General features: G+C 35.3%; 1 protein-coding gene across 1 annotated transcript in view; it reads right to left on the bottom strand.

The window, feature by feature from the left end:
* LOC123525928 (uncharacterized) overlaps positions 1-15,515 on the bottom strand; it is a 34,686-nt gene extending 19,171 nt beyond the window's left edge. Inside the window, exons 1-8 of the mRNA XM_053537823.1 lie at positions 15,308-15,515; positions 13,107-13,323; positions 12,329-12,478; positions 11,777-11,922; positions 10,721-10,858; positions 8,563-8,661; positions 5,518-5,738; positions 1,813-2,058 (exon numbers count right to left, since the gene is read on the bottom strand). Coding sequence (XP_053393798.1) covers positions 1,813-2,058; positions 5,518-5,738; positions 8,563-8,661; positions 10,721-10,858; positions 11,777-11,922; positions 12,329-12,478; positions 13,107-13,323; positions 15,308-15,487 — 1,397 coding nt within the window. The 5' untranslated portion in view covers positions 15,488-15,515. The remainder of the gene's footprint in view (positions 1-1,812; positions 2,059-5,517; positions 5,739-8,562; positions 8,662-10,720; positions 10,859-11,776; positions 11,923-12,328; positions 12,479-13,106; positions 13,324-15,307) is intronic.
* Between the last annotated feature and the right edge of the window lie 3,606 nt (positions 15,516-19,121).

Below are 19,121 nucleotides of genomic sequence, written 5' to 3'. Positions count from 1 at the left end.
TGGCCATTTCAGCCATATAGAGGTTTCATTTATGCTTTGATCTGATACAAACTTGCATAGAATGTTTATCTTGATGATCTCTAGGTCAAGATAGAAACTGCATCATGTGGGGTCAAAAACTAGGGTCACCAGGTCAAATCAAAGGAAAAGCTTGTTAACACCCTACAGGCCAAATTTATGACCCTATCTTCATGAAACTTGGTCAGAATGTTTATCTTGATGATTCTTATGCCAAGTTTAAAAGTGGGTCATATGGGGTCAAAAATTAGGTCACCACTCAAATCAAAGGAAAAGCTTGTTAACACTGTAGAGGCCACATTTATGACCCTCACTCTTTATGAATCTTGGTCAGAATGTTTATCTTAATGATTCTAAGGCCTAGTTTAACAGGTGAGCGATACAGGGTCATCATGACCCTCTTGTTCTATTTTCAGCTCTAGCAGTCCATTAGAGGGATTGAGTGACTTGGGGGAGGATCTTATAATGATGCTATAATCCATGTTTGATGAAATTCCATCAAAGTTGTTCATGAGAAGAAGTTGTCTAGCAGCCCCTAATCGGGGCTAAGTGCCCCCATTTGAGCAAATTTTAGAGTCGACCTTTTATTGAGGCTACAAACCAAATTTTATGAAGATCCAACAAGTGATACATATGAAGAAGTCATTTAAAGGTATTTATATTTTCAGCCCTGGCTGCTCCTAAAAGGAGTCGAGTGCCACCATTTTAGAATGCTCAGGAAAGGATCTTATAATAATGCTACAGACCAAGTCTGATGAAGATCCATCCAGTGGTTAATGATAAGAAAATGGTGTAAAAGTTTTTTTCTAATTTCAGCTCTGGTCAAGCAGAATTGAGAGAGGCCTTTGCCAGGATGCTACAGACCAAGTTTATGAAAGTTCTGTCCATTCTGAGAAGAGGATGCATTATCTAAATTGTGGACAATGAATGACGGACGATGGACACCTGGCGATCAACATAATTAAACTAACAGTTCACAGTGAACTTTCAGTTCAGGTGAGCCAACAAACTGGGCACAGTAGGCCTAAGTTGCTCACCTGATCTTCATTATTATTATGTGGTCAGCAAGAGTTGTGGTTTTTTTAACACTGCACTCCCTCTCACTGACCTCTATCAATAAGTAAAGTATCAGGTCAATACCTTACATAGTATTCATACAGTAATACTACAGACCAAGTTTGATGAAGATCTTTTTTCTATTTTTAGCGCTAGCTGCTCTTATAAGGGGCCCCCATTGAACAAATTTGGGAGAGGACCTTACAATGATGCTACAGATCAAATTTTATAACGATCCATCAAGCAGATTATGAGAAAGTCATTCAAAGGTGTTTCCAATTTTAGCTCTAGCAGCTCCTAAAAGGGACTGGGTGCATCAATTTAATAATTCAGGAGAGGTTCTCATAATAATGCTACAGACCACATCTGAAGAAGATCCATAAAGCTGTCATGAGAAGAAGCTGTTTAGAAGTTTTTCTAGTTTTAGCAGGCCTTTAACAGAGTCAGACAGAACTATTTGAACAAAAATGTGAGAGGACCTTGCCAGGATGCTACAGACCAAGTTTGGTGTAATTCTGACCAATAGTTTCAGTGAAGAAGGTATTTATTTAAACTGTGCACGACAGACGATGGGCATCAGACAAGCCGCATTTCTAATAGCTCACCCTGAGCCTTTGTTCCAGATGAGCTTAAAACTTCCAGGGAGCATAAAAAACATAGCCACAAATATGGCACAGCCACACAAATAAGGTTCAGGATATAGCAAAACAGAGAGAAATATATATAGGATTTCCTTACTTGCAAACTCTATCAAGGTTAGGCTTTTCATTGATATACTTTTTCAAGTCATCAGCAATGTTCTCTATTTCAGCTTTTAGCCTTTTAGACTGTTCATCAAAGAAAGTAGTTATCCTTGACTTCAACTGATTCAGACGGTCCTTGGCATCTGTCCTTTTCTGTTCTCTCTCTTCCTTAGAAAGATTCAGCTGTGACAGATGTGCCCCAAAGCAGACTATACACCTTGATATAAAATGTTCAATATACCTGGAAAAATAAAGTTTTTTTGTTTTGTTTTTTTTTGTTTTTTGTTTTTTTTGTTTTTTTTTTTCAAACTGGAATTTCCAGCTTGCAAAAACCCCAGGTTCAAAGGATTCTCTTGAGCTGCAAATGATGCCGTAAGAACCAGCATTTATCAATTAATGCATAAATTCAAGCAACCCTGTAAAACAAGATGACTACGGGCAACATGTTGAGCTCACCAGCTGTCAAAAGGACTGGGGGTGCCAAAAAAATCTAAGTCCACACAAAAATCCTTACCAGTAGAGATAGGTCATATTACACCTCAAAATTGGATGTAACATGCATGTTGTACTACAGAAAAGTGGTTTTGATTTTTCCATACGACCAGTAATAAAAAAAGTTACAATATAAGCTATTTATAGTAACAATAAAGGGAAGTAATTCTAAGTTCTTGTGTATGACACTCCGTCTCATGATGGTGAACAATTGTGCAAAGTTACATCAAAATCCCTCTATGCATGAAAAAGAAATGCTCGGGACAAAGTCATTCTTGTATCTGACCTTTGACCTCTAAGTGTGACCTAAACCTTAGACCTAGGGACCTGGTTCTTGCACATGACACTTCGTCTCGTAATGGTGAACATTCAAGCCAAGTTACATCAAAATCCCACCATGCATTAAGAAGAAATGCTCCGGACAAACTCATTCTTCAATTTGAGCTTTGACCTCCAACTGTGACCTTGACCTTTGAGATAGGAACACGGGGTTTGCGCATGACACTCCTTCTCATTGAGGTTAACATTCATGGCAAATATAAACAAGATTGCTCCATGCATGTCAAAGTTATGGTCCGGACATAATCGGAATCACTGGCCCCTCACTGCTGGGGATTCCTTTACTCGAGGACACCATCCAGTGGTTGTACCCAGGTACCGGCACATGCCAGAAATAACGCACAGCGGGGGCAAATGGGCTCTTCCTCCACTATCAAAATATGGGAAATATTTTCCAACAGTATTATGTAACATATTTTTCAACTAAATTACAGTTATATAACATGTTTTCAATAATATTTCAGTTATGTAACATGTTTTTTAAACACTTCCATTTTTCAACAGTATTTCAGTTATGAAACGTTTTTCAACACTATTTCAGTTAAGTAATAAGTTATCCAACACTATTACAGTAATATGAAATGTTTTTCAACAGTATTTCAATTATGCAACATGTTTTTCAACAATATCTAACATGTCTCTTAAAAGTATTTCAGTTATAAAACATATTTTTCAACAGTATTTCTGAGAGTGACATGTTTTTTCAACACTATTTCAGTTACCTAACATGTTTTTCAACTGTACTGAGTAATATTTTTTTTAACCATATTTCAGATAAATAATATGTTTTTCAACCGATTTTCAGATAAGTAGAGCAAAGGAGGCAATTATCGACCCCTTAAGACCATAATCTACCGTACATATTCTTACTTTCACTTTCGGAGACAAAGTGACACATATATTTGAGACAAACTATCATTGGTCGATTTCAACCAATGAAAACACTTGTTACATTACAGAATAAGGTATGGTCAAATATTCTGTCTCGTGACATGTGTCTGCCATTATCGACCCACTTCTGCTATTATCGACCCCCTAGTTTTAAAAAAAAAAAAACACTGAAAACACTGAAAATCATGCATAATATTATTATTAAGTTAATTTTTATTTGTCCTTTATTGTCATAATTGCAATTTGAAATTATGCAACTGAGCATATAAACAAACCATAACTTTACTACGATTTCATGGAAAATATCATTTCATGTGTGTTTTTTTTTTATTTATAAATTTGGTCTTTCATACTATCACAGTTTCATATTTGGTCTTTTGACTGACAAATTGTAAATATTAGATAATAGTTATTTGTAATATAACATTAGCCACACACAAGAGATAAATAATTCAAACACTCAAACAAAGTTGATTATCCATATTATCTACAGCCTTAACAACATATTTTAGCATTCAATTTTTATACATTTAAAATTAACTTTTTGTAAGTCCTCTGGAGTCAACAAGTGAAGTTCTGGTTGCTTAGTACATTTAATGTGAGACCATCCAGCGCATTCATCACAGCCTTTTCACTCATTTGGCTTCCCATTAAACTGACCACAACCCTGACATTGGTCTAAGCTGTCTGCACTGTCCATCATCATTTTGTCCATCAGAGGAATCGTCAAAATCGTCATAACTGTCACTATCATCATAAATGATAGAAACATCAGACTATGACGAACTTTCAGAGACTCTGCGCATTTTTTTCTTTTTATTTAAGGAGATTTTTAATCCTTGTGATCAACTAAAAATGTGCATTCATAACTTTATCATGAGTCATCACAGAACATTAGGGGTTCTAACTGACCAATCAGAGAGCTGCGTTTTAGAGTACCTGCCAGTTTCCACTTGGGTATAACAAGGTATATTTACAATGAACATATAGTGACTTTAGAAATAAACACTATTTTAGAAATCAAATCAAGATTTTTCACTGCACATGCTTCAGATGATGCTACAAACAACAAAACTTTGAAGTTTCATTGACATGTTATATTGATTTAATACCTTTATTTTAGTTAAAACTTTGAGATTTTACACAGAGAGTCTAAGATAAAGTCCGAGTAAAATGTAATCAATACCCAATTGAAATAAGTATCATTCCACAATGTTTTGGACATGTTAAAGTTATGAATTAAGTGCTTTTCTCAAAGCAACAAGAAATTATATAAATTTAATTAGTTGGGGGTCGATAATAGCAGAAGGTCATATTTTCATTCTGCTATTATCGACCCCCACATAATCCTTCCAGAAGTTGCAAGAGACTACAAAAATGGCTGCTAGAAATGGGTTCTATATGTGTATAGTAGGATTAAATACAAAATTAAACTGATTTGATCCATACAAACGGTAAATTTGATTTAACAGAAAGATACCTACCTTAACGGACGATGTAGTGGTCGGCACTGAAATTTATCTCATGCAGTCGCACTGTATGTAAACATTCAAAATGGCGCATGAAGAAAATCTGTGACGTAAAAATGACAGTGAATGAAATAATCACATGATTTCTAGGAATAAATGTGATTAAGTATCAATTAAGGGTGGGGGGTCGATAATAGAAGAGGGTCGATATTAGACTCCTTTGCTCTAACTGTTTGTCAATTGTATTTTAGTTATGTAACATGTTTCCCACTGTATGTCATTAGAAATGAAAGAAGCCAAAGTTCCTGACTTAGTACCAGTATTGACTTGTTCTCAACTTTCTAAAATGAATCAGTGGTGGAGAATGAAAGTCAGACATATTGTTCCTAGCCAAATGAACATCCAGGTGTTTGAACATGTGTTCTGTCAATACTTCATGCTTTCTACCTACTAATCAAAATAGGAGGGCCAAATTGTAAAATGACAGCTGGATGCACCCAGTAACAAACCTGTAGCCTTTAAGTACCAGGACTTCCTGACCAACTGGAATCAATGTGTTTATGTTCTTCAAAATGGTCTCAAACTTTGGTGCCATGCCTCCTTTGTCTTGTATGAATGAAGCTTCGACAGTGGAGAATCGTATAATCTGCGACTCCTTACACTCAGGCCATGCATCTTTCACCTTTCTTTTTGTATCCTCCCAAACATCTGCCCTATCCCTGCTACATACCTGTGTATACAGTAAAAATTTATAGGATATAACTTTGTATCATTTAATAATGTATGCATGAGTTCTTCAGAGGACTTACTGCACAACTTTACAAGTACAGTACTACTCCTCAGAAGAAAAGCTAATAACCCTTTTATTACATACTCATCTATACTTGTACATAATGTAAATTTGTTCTTCAGCAAGGGTGAAATTAAAATATCAGGGTCAATGAACTTTTAAATGCAAAAACATCACAAATTCAATGGCATAAAATGACCAATATGAACTGTCAATAAAGAAAACATTGAGGAATAAGGCACCATTTTAACATAAGGTAGTTCTGCACGTTTGGATCAAACTTTTTTCTACAATGTAGAATTTGATTAAACTCTGATTTTTCAAAACTTCAGAATATACCTAGAAAATTCAGCAAATAAAAAGGATAGGGTCGTGTGCTTGATTTTTTTGCTAGAGTGGTTTGAAAAATTTGGACCTCACGCAATTTTTCATAATGGGAGTCTATGGGAAAATTGCAATTTTCATAACATTTTCGCAAATAGAAAAATTTTCCACAATATAGATTTTAATGAAACTTCTCACAGTCGTAAATAAACATATGGTCTATAATATAGTGAAATGAAATGTATAGGTCCTTGTGCTTATTTCTGAGATATTTGGCCATGATTAAAGTGAACCGCCTATTTGAAGCTAATTTTAAGACATTATTTTGAATTTAACTTGTCAGATGTTTTAATATCTTATTTTAACTTTAGAAAGATAGAGACTGTTAAAATTTAATAAATACATTCACAGGTTGCCTTTATTTCATAAACTGATTTTCATTTCCATACGCCGAATCCAGGCTTTATTCTATGTTTTCTTGATAAATGACGATACGCCATCACTTCTGGTTTATCAAATGTGCAGAACTACCTTAAGTACAGAATTCAACAAGAGGGCCATGATGGCCCTATATCGCTCACCTGTTATCCAAAGGACAGGAACAATAAAGGGAAGAAATTTAACCAAAAAGAAAAAAAAATCTAACAAGGTATAGATATGTTAAAATACACCTAAAAATTGGGGGTACCATCCATGTTGTATCACAGAAAACTGGTCTCGTGTTTTCCCTATGGCCAATAATAAAAAAAAGTTACCAAAAAAAAAAGCTATTTATAGTAACGTAAAAGGGAAGTAATTAAAAAAAAAATATTGTTAGTGGACAAAAGAAGGATCTGCCACATAAATCTGTTGACATAAATGAAATTTCAGATCAGTATCTTCATTAGTTATGGAGACATAACAATTTTAATTTGAAATAAAGGGAGGTAATCTGACATAAAATCAGTCCATAGTTATCTACCCTGATTGTCTCAGTCCAACTAATAACAATAATGAAATTTCAAATAAGTCCTGAAAGTACTTACTGACATAAATCCATTTTGATTACAATCAGGGGAGTTGTGTGCAAGTTTGGTTAAAATCAAGTCATAAATGAAGCTGGTATTGTGCAGACAAGGTCAAAATAGCTAATTTTGGCCCTTTCAGGGCCCATAACTCTTGAACCCATTATGGGATCTGGCCGGTTCTAAAAAGGAACCGAGATCTTATGGTGACACAAGTTTTGTGCAAGTTTGATTAAATTCAAATCATAAATGAAGCTGCTATTGTGCAGACAAGGTCAAAATAGCTAATTCTGGCCCTTTCTGGGGCCATAACTCTGGAACCCATAATGGAATCTCGCCAGTTCAAGAAAGGAACCGAGATCTTATGGTGATACAAGTTGTGTGCAAGTTAGGTTAAAATAAAATCATAAATGAAGCTGCTATTGTGCAGACAAGGTCAAAATAGCTAATTCTGGCCTTTTCAGGGGCCATAACTCTGGAACCCATAATGGAATCTGGCTAGTTCAAGAAAGGAACCAAGATATTATGGTGATACAAGTTGTGTGCCAGTTTGGTAAAAATCAAATCCTAAATAAAGCTGCTATTGTGCAGACAAGGTCAAAATAGCTAATTTTGGCCCTTTCAGGGGCCATAACTCTGGAACCCATAATGAGATCTGGCCAGTTCAAGAAAGGAACCGTGATCTTATGGTGATACAAGTTGTGTGCAAGTTTGGTTAAAATAAAATCATAAATGAAACCACTATCGTGCGGACAAGAAATTGTTGACGGACGCACGCACGGATGCACGCACGCACGGACTGACAACGGACGACGGACGAAGGGTGATCACAAAAGCTCACCTTGTCACTATGTGACAGGTAAGCTAAAAATGACTATCTAACAAAGTTGCTGCAGCTGGAAATGAAAAACATGTTGTGGGTGTTAACCTAACCAGTATTCCTGGATTCTTTCCCAATACTAACTGGTTCTCTAAAAGTAGCTACCAACTTCTCCACAAATGCAGGATGAAGTAATTCAGATGCCATTTCTTTTATCAATTTGTCATGAAGACCAAACACTTCAACCAGTTTAGGAGCTGAACTCATAGACCTGTGCTCTCCCAACTGAGCTAAGCAGGCAGAATTACTGTAATTGGAAATATGTAACATACAACAGCATTATTGGGAACCTCCATTACAAATTACATTACAAAATACATTCTTTCAATCTGGGCAGTATTTTTTATAATCTGAAGGGGTGCTAACTGAGAATTTACTGGCTGAAGAATGAATAGTGCAGACCATGATCACACATGTGCAGGCTGATCTTGGTCTGCACTGGTCACAAAAGCAGAATCACTTGCCACCAGCAGGCTAAAGGTTAAAACACAACAAAGAACAAACAACAGCTGTTATTTCATTAAGTTGACTGCTTAGTATTGGAGAAAGTATGTACCTCATCCCATTTGTTACAAACAAAGATGGCACTCTCTGGCCGACATATTCTCTGCTCTTCCAAAGCCTGTCTATACACTTTCTGTACTAACTCTTTAACCTGAGAAAATGATGAATTTACTCGAGTTTAAAAAGCATTTACTTTATACAATAATTTATCAGGATCTGTTATAAAGGAGAAAACATTCAGTAAAATCTGCATTCAAAAAATATGTAAACACGATAGAATTACTTCAAATAATTTTAATCTATGTGTTAATTGAAGTAAACTCTAAACGAAATGTCCATTCTTTTGTGTTCACTGAACTGCCTGTGTATTGCAAAACCAAATATTAACAAGAGCACCGCCTTGCGGGTGCTGACGCTCATCTGATTTTTTTTGTGTAATAGAAATATTGTCCTACCCATGATTTTCTAAGTCTAAAAATGGCCATCATTCTTGCAAAAAGCAGGATAGAGTTATGTTTCTTGATGTACAGTGTCCACTTATGATGGTGAAAAACTGTTGCAAGTTTTAAAGCAATAGCTTTAATAGTTTATGAGAAAAGTTGACTTAAACATAATACTCAACAAGAAAATGATTTTCTAAGTCCAAAGGGGCAATAATTATTGCAAAAAGCAGGATGGAGTTATGTTGCTTGCTGTACAGGGTCAGCTTATGATGGTGAACAAGTATTCCAAGTTTCAAAGCAATAGCTTTGATAGTTTAAGAGAAAAAGTTGACCTAAACATAAAACTTAACCAAGAAATCTGATATTTTCTAAGTCAAAAAGGGCCATAAATCTTGCAAAAAGCAGGACGGAGTTATGTTTCTTGCTATACAGGGTCAACTTATGATGGTAAACAAGTGTTGCAAGTTTTAAAGCAATAGCTTTGATAGTTTAGGATAAAAGCTGACCTAAACATAAAACTTAACCAAGAAAACTGATTTTCTAAGTCCAAAAGGGGCAATAAATCTTGCAAAAAGCAAGATGGAGTTATGATTCTTGACGTACAGGGTCTGCTTATGATGGTGAACAAGTATTCCAAGTTTCAAAGCAATAGCTTTGATAGTTTAGGAGAAAAGTTGACCTAAACATAAAACTTAACCAAGAAATCTGATATTTTCTAAGTACAAAAGGGGCCATAAATCTTGCAAAAAGCAAGATGGAGTTATGTTTCTTGCTATACAGGGTCAGCTTATGATGGTGAACAAGTATTCCAAGTTTCAAAGCAATAGCTTTGATAGTTTAGGAGAAAAGCTGACCTAAACATAAAACTTAACCAGGCAACGCCGACGCCGACAACCGCTCAAGTGATGACAATAACTCATCATTTTTTTTCAAAAAATCAGATGAGCTAATAAAAACTTGATCAAGAGACAAGCATTGAGGAAATGCTTAAGTACTGAGGATATAGCGGAGAACCATACTAACTCCAGATTGCATGCATCATGCATTTATACATTACTGTCAATGATATAGATAAATGCTGAAGCATTCAGCAAATGCTGAGGTACTGAAGATATAGCTAAGAACCATACTAACACCAGATTGCATGCCTCCAGCATTTGTACTGTCAATGATATAAAATAAATTCTTAAGTATTGACGATATAGCTATGAAAATAATAACCCTTGCTTGCTTGCATCCTGCACTTGTACTGCCAATGTCGTAGCTAAATGCTAAAGTATTGAGGATATAGCTGATAACCATAATAAACCCAGCTTGCATTCCTCCAGCATTTGTACTGTCAATGACATAACAAATGCTCAAGTATTGAAGATATAGCCAGCACTTGTACTTTCAATAATGTAGATAAATGCTGAAGCACTGAGGATATAGCAGACAACAATACTATAAACCCTAGCTTCATGCCACCAGCATTTGTAATGTCAATGACACAGATAAAATGTTGAAGCCTCCAGAAGATGAGTATCAGTCAAATCTAGCTTGCATGCAGACAGTGTTTGTACTGTCAATGATATAAATAAATGCCGAGTCATACAGGATATAGCTTAGAACAATACTAACTTTGCATGCCTCCAGTATTTGTACAATCAATGATATAGATAAATTCTGAAGTACTGAGGATATAGCTTGCATGCAGACAGTGTTTGTACTGTTAATGATATATATAAATGCTGAGTCATAGAAGATGTAGCTGAGAATGATACTAACCCTTGCTTGCATGCCTCCAGCATTTGTACTGTCAATGATATAGATAAATGCTGAAGCATTGAGAATATAGCTGAGAACCATACTAGTCATTTCCTTGGTTTCACCAATACCTGGACTGTCTACAATCATCAAACCTGACTGAAATTTATATAAAAGCTACAATGACATATTGCTATTTCAACCTGATGTGTTCAATTTTATTTGTTTGTAACAATGTTTTTTATGATTTTTGAAAAGTCTAAGTGTTTCTCTTTAAACTGTCATTTAAAGATAAAACATATTCTTTCAATTATCCATGAAACATTAAAACACCATTTAATGAAAAACAGTTTTTCTCTTTTGCAACAAAGTTTGAGAAAAATTGGAGGAAACCTTTTGTACAGTTGATTCTTGCTTAAACCAAAGTTTGTATACAATCACACCATTCCACTTGAAAATATTCTTTGTAAATTATCTATTTCTTAACACTGTTTAACTGGAAAAGTTACCAGCAAAAGCATTTGTTAGCCTGTTTGATAGGAGTTTAATCATGTTTTCATATACAATGGCATCCAGTTAATCTAACCAGAGCATTTTTTTTTTGTTTGGTTGGGTTTAACATTAAACTGACACAATTAAAGGTCATAGAGCAACTTTCTAGGTTTTGCTGGCAAAGACCCCAGATGCTTTTCCTTGCATGTTGGTTCCCAGGTAGAACCATTGACCTTCCTTAAGAAAGTTGAATGGCTTCCTCAAGTGAAAAACATTCTGTGTCCTAGGCAAGGTTTTAAACCTACAGCAAACTTAACTATCAACGAAGGAGGCTCTAACCAGTGTTTCTGAATTCTGTACCAGTACTTTTGTGGGTTCTTTTGCACACAACTAACAATTTACTTACTACATGGACAAATGGATTTGGACATGTTGTCTTCTGTCAAACTAACATAGAAAGTGACGCCTCATCCAAAGATCAAATTTCTGACCTCTCAACTTATAGCCTTATGCTCTTCCTACAGAGGTAACTGGGTGGAATTACAAAAATAACACACCTCTGAAACAGTTTATCAAAACGCTTACCTTTAGTATATCACATGGTAAATATATATTTGCCAATCTGTACACTGCTCTTTTGTTGCTATCTAACTGTTGTATATGTTTTGCAAGTACTTCAGTAAATTTACCGTCACCGATATCCTCAATTACTGTACACTCTTTACTACTACCTGTAATAACAGAACCAGACAATAATACAAAGTTTGACCAAAGATCAAAATCTGCTCAATGAATACAGAGAAAACACTATGTAAATTAAATAAACTTTTACAGATCTAGCAACCATGTTTCAATCAAAATAGGGAATTCTTGTTGAAAACAAGTAAGGCTATATGTTTTAGAATAATTGTTTTTGAAAAACATCACATTTTTTGTGAACTTGGTCATTTTTATGCAGTCTGCTCTGATTTGCTAAAGGTTTTTTTTTTTTCTTATGTTAAGACTAATAATAGGGGTATGAAATTTTGTCAAATTTGTGCCCACTTATTAAAGCGAAGTATGAAAAGTTCACCAAATCATATCTCCAAACCCTGCAACTCAGCTCAAGGATCTTACACAATCAAGCATTTAAACTACCTGCTTTATGAAGTTCTGCCCTTGATTTCTGACCATCCCCACTGTACTGTATCTCACAAATCACGTGTGTGTTACTAAGCAACGAACATGGCAAAATGTTCTGGCCAAGTAGTAAGTTGATAAATGATGACTTTCCTGAACCAGTTTCTCCTGCAATTGCAACAGAATGACCATTGTTTTAACAATAACTTTGTTACACTTGTGTTCAAGTTTCAAAACAGAGAATAGGAACAGAACAGAACAGGTATAGGTGTATGTCAAAATAAATCTTTAATGATTGACAGCAAAATGAATCTCTCTTTGTGAAAGTGTGTTACATGAACTTAGAGAACTTAATTATAAAAATGTGTAAGTGCCCTGTCTGCTCAGTTTATACAGCATTGTAACAGTATTCTAAGGTCATAGGCATAACATTTGGTGCCCAGTTTTCAGCCGTTACTCTAAATGCTTTGAAATCATGTTTACCTTGGTCTCAATGCCTTAAGAAATTCGAGAACAAATTTCAATAACATGGGGAATATGTTCTCTGGTATAGAACTTCATAATAAAAGTGGGGAGAATATGAGTATGCTTCTGACAGCTGGGCAAATAGAGCATTCTAACAGTATTCTGAGGCACCATGTTTGAGTGCTAGTCCGATTGCGTATTTTTCTCACCATGTAACACAATGTATGCAGTACCCATGACAGGCTTGCTTTAGTGTAATAAAATGGCCCTTAATTATTCTGTCCAGTTCGCCAGAAACCCATCTCAAATAAGACGTGATATAATTTTTTACCTAAAACTAAAACTGGGGCTACATCACTCAGCATTTTCTGTCTCTCATGATTCAAACTTTCACAAACATTTGGAAACATTTTACTCAGTTCTTCTACAACTTGATCTTTCACATCCTGTATGCTTTGAGCATAAGCTATGGTATTATCATACAACACTGATAGTGCCTCTCTTCTTGTTTTATCATGGTCCCCACTCGTGGATAAAAATCCCATGGCCTGGAATAAATCATAGTATTTATAAGAACATGATCATGAAGTTCTTTGTCCTGCAAAATAATTTGCTATGGGTTAAATATAACTAAGACAGTTCTGTTTCTGTAACTATATTATTTTGATTGTAATATGTCTTAAACATAGAACAGCAGATAAAATACTATTTCTTGACCACTACATGTAGGCAGATATGGTACTGTGTATTTTTTAAAAGATACATGGTTTGTCAAACTTAGACTATGCAATAGTTCTCAATCCCCATTTTTTTATTTTAATAAAACTGTTGTGTAATTTGTAAGTAACCTTACTGTATGTTTAACATGCTCAAACAGATAAGAGGTAGATGGAGAGATTAAAAGATTAAAGATTGTTATGACATGTTTTGTGGTATTTTTAGTAACAGGAAGTAAATTCAGACACATTAAAGTAAAAACTAGAGTTGTCACAGGAGTAACAAATTATACACCCACAATACGGCCTTGTCACAGAACTAAGCCAATGTCAAAGCCGAATTTGCTTGACCTTTGCCCTACAGACCTCAAAATCAATACGGGTCATCTGCTGGTCATGATCAACCTCCCTATGAAGATTCATGATCTGCAGCCCAAGCGTTTTCAAGTTATTGTCCGGAAACGGTTTAAATGTTCCCAGTCATTCTGACCTAGACCTTTTGAACTCAAAATCAATAGGGGTCATCTGCTGGTCATGACCAACCTCCCTATGAAGTTTCATGATCCGCGGCACAAGCGTTTTCAAGCTATTGTCCGGAAACTGTTTAAATGTTCCCAGTCACTCTGACCTTGACCTTTTGAACTCAAAATCAATAGGGGTCATCTGCTGGTCATGACCAACCTCCCTATTAAGTTTCGTGATGCTAGGCCCAAGCATTCTGAAGTTATCGTCCGAAAACCATTTACCAGTAACTGGCTGGTCATGACCAACCTCCCTATCAAGTTTCGTGATCCTAGGCCCAAGCGTTCTGAAGTTATCGTCCAAAAACCGTTTAACTGTTCTGGGTCTTGTGACCTTGACCTGTGACGTACTGACCTAAAAATCAATAGGGGTCATCTGCTGGTCATGACCAACCTCCCTATCAATTTTCATGATCCTAGGCCCAAGCGTTCTCAATTTATCATCTGGAAACCCTTTAGCTGTTTCGGGTCATTGTGACCTTGACCTTTGACCTACTGATCTCAAAGTCGATCTTGATCTATATTTTATCATGTAACATCTGTGTATTAAAATTTATGATCCTAGCCCCAAGCGTTCTCAAGTTATCATCCGGAAACCGTTCAACTGTTCCGGGTCATTGTGACCTTGACCTTTCACCTACTGACCTCAAAGTCGAATATGACCTGTATTTTCTGATGTTACACCTGTGTACCAAAAATTATTTAAATCTGTCAAGCCTTTCACGAGTTATTGTCTGGAAACCATGAAAAGCCAACGGACTGACAGATCAACCGACAGACAAGGGGTAAAGCCCATTATAAAGACACTAATCAAATTCAAAAGTGGCGTGTTCCAGCAGATAATCCAGCAGTGATGACTGATGCACATTGTCTCTTACAAAAAATCTGCAATGGCATGTGCTACACAAAATAGGGCCTACTGTAGATTTAGCTGCCCTGAATCCTCTTACTTTTCAGTGTGCAACTATAAAAGTTTGCACGCATGGTCCCAAAGACATTATCGCAATCACACAAACTGTGCTTATTATAATAATGTCCCTAATTAAATGAACAAAGTGAATATAAAGCAGTTAGAACAGTCTACTTTCGTTTTTCCATTACTGACCTATAAATAATAATTAATTTATAAATCTACAAAATGTTCTCTGCCAATGTCTTAGAGAAACAAAGGTATTTAATTTCATCATCTGTTTTATGGGAAAGTTTTCATATAATATTACAGTCACTATGTGAAGTACAGAGTAATATTTTGAAAACGAAAGTAGATAAAAACGCCTCCCGGCTGCATTGTAAACCTCTTCTCTTTTCTTTCCTTTGCACAGTAGTTCGTATTTCAAGAGCCATTTAATTTTGTCGAGGTCTTTGTTATCTCCCAACTTTATCTGATGCGTTCTGCAAAGTTTCATCGCTTTCGGCATTGTTAGCTGATCAATTTCTTCTTCTGTAACGGAATCCATAGCAGCGGGTGCGGCCATTTTATCAGCCTCGTTTTGAAACGAAAATAGTGACACGAAAGTGAAAGCTGTCAGGAGCACGAACGATAGTAGATCTGCTTCTGCAACTGAAGCTCGATTGTCAACTGATATATTATTGTCCAAGCGTTTTGATCTATGTATTCTATCAAAGAACTGTAAATTACAAGATTTAAATATTTTCTTAACATTTCCTAAAAAAATATATAGATCTAATTGATTGCGTTTGGTTTTTGTGTATAACGACGATAGTTTAAATCTGGCATGTTTTGTAAGTTCTTAAGGTATTTCCGCAAATTGAAATTAGAAATCCATGTGAAAAATCAGAACCCTCGAAACAGCTTTCGAAATGCAAGGACACAAAAAATATATGATAAAAATTGAAAAGATATATCTGTAGGTAAACTTGCGAGCATGAAAGCTACGCTGAACCCTATCTCCACAGTGCTTTGCAAGAAAATGAGTGAACATTTTTGGTGCAAAATTTCGGTATCGTATGCAACCTAAATTGTTATAAAACATTTATTTTCAAATCAAAGAAATGCCAAAATAGTGCACACGAGCGTTATTTTTTCAAGAAAATGTCGTTAAACATTCTAATGCGCAAAACACGTGCACAGTTTTTCTAAAATATTTCGCCGCCATGTTTATTTCAAGGAATAAAATATATGATTGTTCTTTTACCTGAGATTCCTTACTGAAATATGTATGTCTCCTTATTCATGGTTAGAGATATCCATTTAGTATAGTTTTTCACTGTCCGATCTCCTTAATCTGTTACCGATCCTTCACATTTAAAGAATAAACGCAATGTGTAATGATAGTTTTTCGCTTTACACACCTCCATTGGACAAGAAAGCCGTTTCACTTAAAATTTGTAAGCATCCGCTGACAAAATATTACTGAAGATCGAAACTTTTTCTAAAATAAAGTTGAATTTCAATCATTTTCAAAAACTGGAAATATTACACATTGTGTTGAATTTATAAATAAAACAAAAATCCCCAAAATAAACCATTTTAGATATTTTCCGGGAACTATACGTTTCAGCCGAAAACGCATTTCAAGATGACACAAAACTGATTTCTCTTCGTAAACAATGTCAAAGTTCACCTGAGGAACATTGCTGAAAAAGTAAAAGTGCTTAATTGTTTCAGTTTTACGTCCTGTAGAAAACAATTCAACTTTTCAACTTTAAATGCATAGATGTTCTATAATTATTCCAATATAAAAAACCGTCCGATCTTTTCCGTGAGAAATAAAACGAAGCAAATTTAACTATTTGTTTACACTTCAACCATGTGAAATTAAAGGCATGTATTATCACGAGACTCCCGTGCATTTTGAACCTCGTGGTGAATAAACTGAATTTACTTTAAATTATGGTGTCTCAGTTGAGCCAGTTATTTGTTATTTCAGAGAACATACATTAAAGAAGTGTTTATGAGATTATGCATGTGTACGAATATTTACTAGTCTACTTTATATTAACGACGATAGAAAACAAGTGTGCACTCGGCAAATAGCAAGTCTATCATTTTCAAGTGTATACTGAACACTGATCCCAATGCTCGTAATTTTCAGATAAAGAACTCGTTATCCTTGGTTTCGTAGACAGTCTTAGTACTGGACCGCTGTTTCTGCTGTCAACACCGCAGTAATGTAAAGTCAATGTCCATTTCTATGCCGGAATTTCAATGCACATTTATTATCAGTTTAAATCTATGAAAATGTGAAAAAATATCATTGTTTAACGAAGAACCAAGATGCAGAAAAGTTACTTTTGAGATATTGCTGATTTTAATCATTAGGTTTTCGCGTGAGAAGTTCAACTGATTGCATTTTGTAAAATGTTTCGTAGTTATCTACAACTGTATACAAATTGTATTACCTCCTAACATATTTGGCTGTACATTTTTTTCTGCGATTTATTCTCACTGTGTTTTCAAAAACATGCTGCATTATTCTCATATTGTTTAAAAAGTCGATAGATCAAAATTGGTTAGTTTACGACGCATCAAACATCTAATAAGGAATCACTATACACATCGAACTTGTCCCGGACCAGTAAGCGGAAATATTGTGGCCTAATGTTTCAAGATTGTCTAAAAATATTTGCATATATCGTGATAAAGCAAGTATTTCGATTGTTTTTATAATTTATAAATATACAATCACGTATGAGTGAGAAAGTTACGTTAAGTAATTTCGGTAGTTACCGCAGGAAGTGCCGAAAATTCCATTTCCACCAAATTTTCCGTGAGATAAGCAGCGCGTAAGTACATAAATTCCAAATCTTGTTCACATTAAGTCTGAGACTTGTCTTACAATTTTAGGCAGTTTGGTACACCATACGTATAAAAATCATTGTCCGCACATTGCACTACTTTTATGTATGCTGAAAATAGCAGTATGTACAGATTTATTTTAGTTTTAATACATGAGGTGGTCAGGTTTGAAAACAAATTTGGTAATAAGTTTAGTTCTATTCAGTAAGACAATTCTCCTATGCACTAATTGAAACTTTGAACTAACTTTTGCCATTCATGATTTTTTAATAAAGTATTTTGAAAGGATTTATAAATCTAACCAAAAATTTGGAAAAATACAGGTAAAATATCTTCTTTATTTATTTCCAAATTTTAGTTTTACTTTTTATACAGCTACTTTTAGTTCAGGTCTTGAAAACTGAGCTGTTTTTGTATTCTGGAACAGCTGCATTTGAAAGCTTTTGTTCACTATATTTTCACACTTCAAATGAAGGTCACTCTAAATTCAAGATGGCGGAAGTACCTTAACTATCACCATATTTAGTATGTTAAGAGTTTCAGTGAACTTTGACTCACAACTTTATTTCAAGTTCTGGAAATATATTCTGGAGTCCTATAGACTCTATACACAAGTAAATGAAGTATTCCCATGCAACTAAATTTCTCTAATACAGTATAACATAATGAATGTCTGTCAGTGACGTATAGATAAATATAAACAAAGTATTTAATTTCAATTTTGATAACATTTCATTTTGAAATTGGCGGGAAAATATTAGATAAAATGGAAGAACTCATTAATTAAAGGGAAGTAATTCTGAAGAATACACACCAACAGCACGGTGATACATCGTCCAGTGAGTCAAAATGAATTAAAAGCATCGATGGCTCTCGGATTTAGGCCGCTTGCACGCTGAAGTTTTATTGCCGAGGTAAATGATGTGCATCTTAGCCTACAACCACGTGGGTGAACGCAAATACCTAGTCTCACTGAAGTCATCTCCAAACTTTCCGCGCGTATGATGACCGGCCGTAGGGGGTCATGTTCAGCCGAGCTTTTAAGCTCAACTGTAACAGAGTGACAAGGTCAGTGTTTGTGATCTCCTTTCGTCCGTCGTCCGTTGAGCATCCATCTGTCCGTGTATGCGTCAACATTTCCTTGTAACCACTCTAGTAGTTACATTTTTGATCAGATCTTCATCACAATAAATATTTGGTGATATCTAGGTCAAGTTCGAAATGGGGCGTTTGGGGCAAACTAGTTTTCAAAATTAAAATTAAAATTTAGACGTAAAAAATGGTACTAGTAGCTTCCTCGCTTGGCGCTCAGCATTAAGAGAATAGTGCTAGGACTGGTCAGCCCGGTG

The sequence above is a fragment of the Mercenaria mercenaria genome, chromosome 3 (genome assembly GCF_021730395.1).
Source record: "Mercenaria mercenaria strain notata chromosome 3, MADL_Memer_1, whole genome shotgun sequence".
Taxonomy (NCBI): domain Eukaryota; kingdom Metazoa; phylum Mollusca; class Bivalvia; order Venerida; family Veneridae; genus Mercenaria; species Mercenaria mercenaria.
Note: the sequence above shows the minus strand (reverse complement) of the source record. Positions and strands in the feature narration are given on the sequence as shown.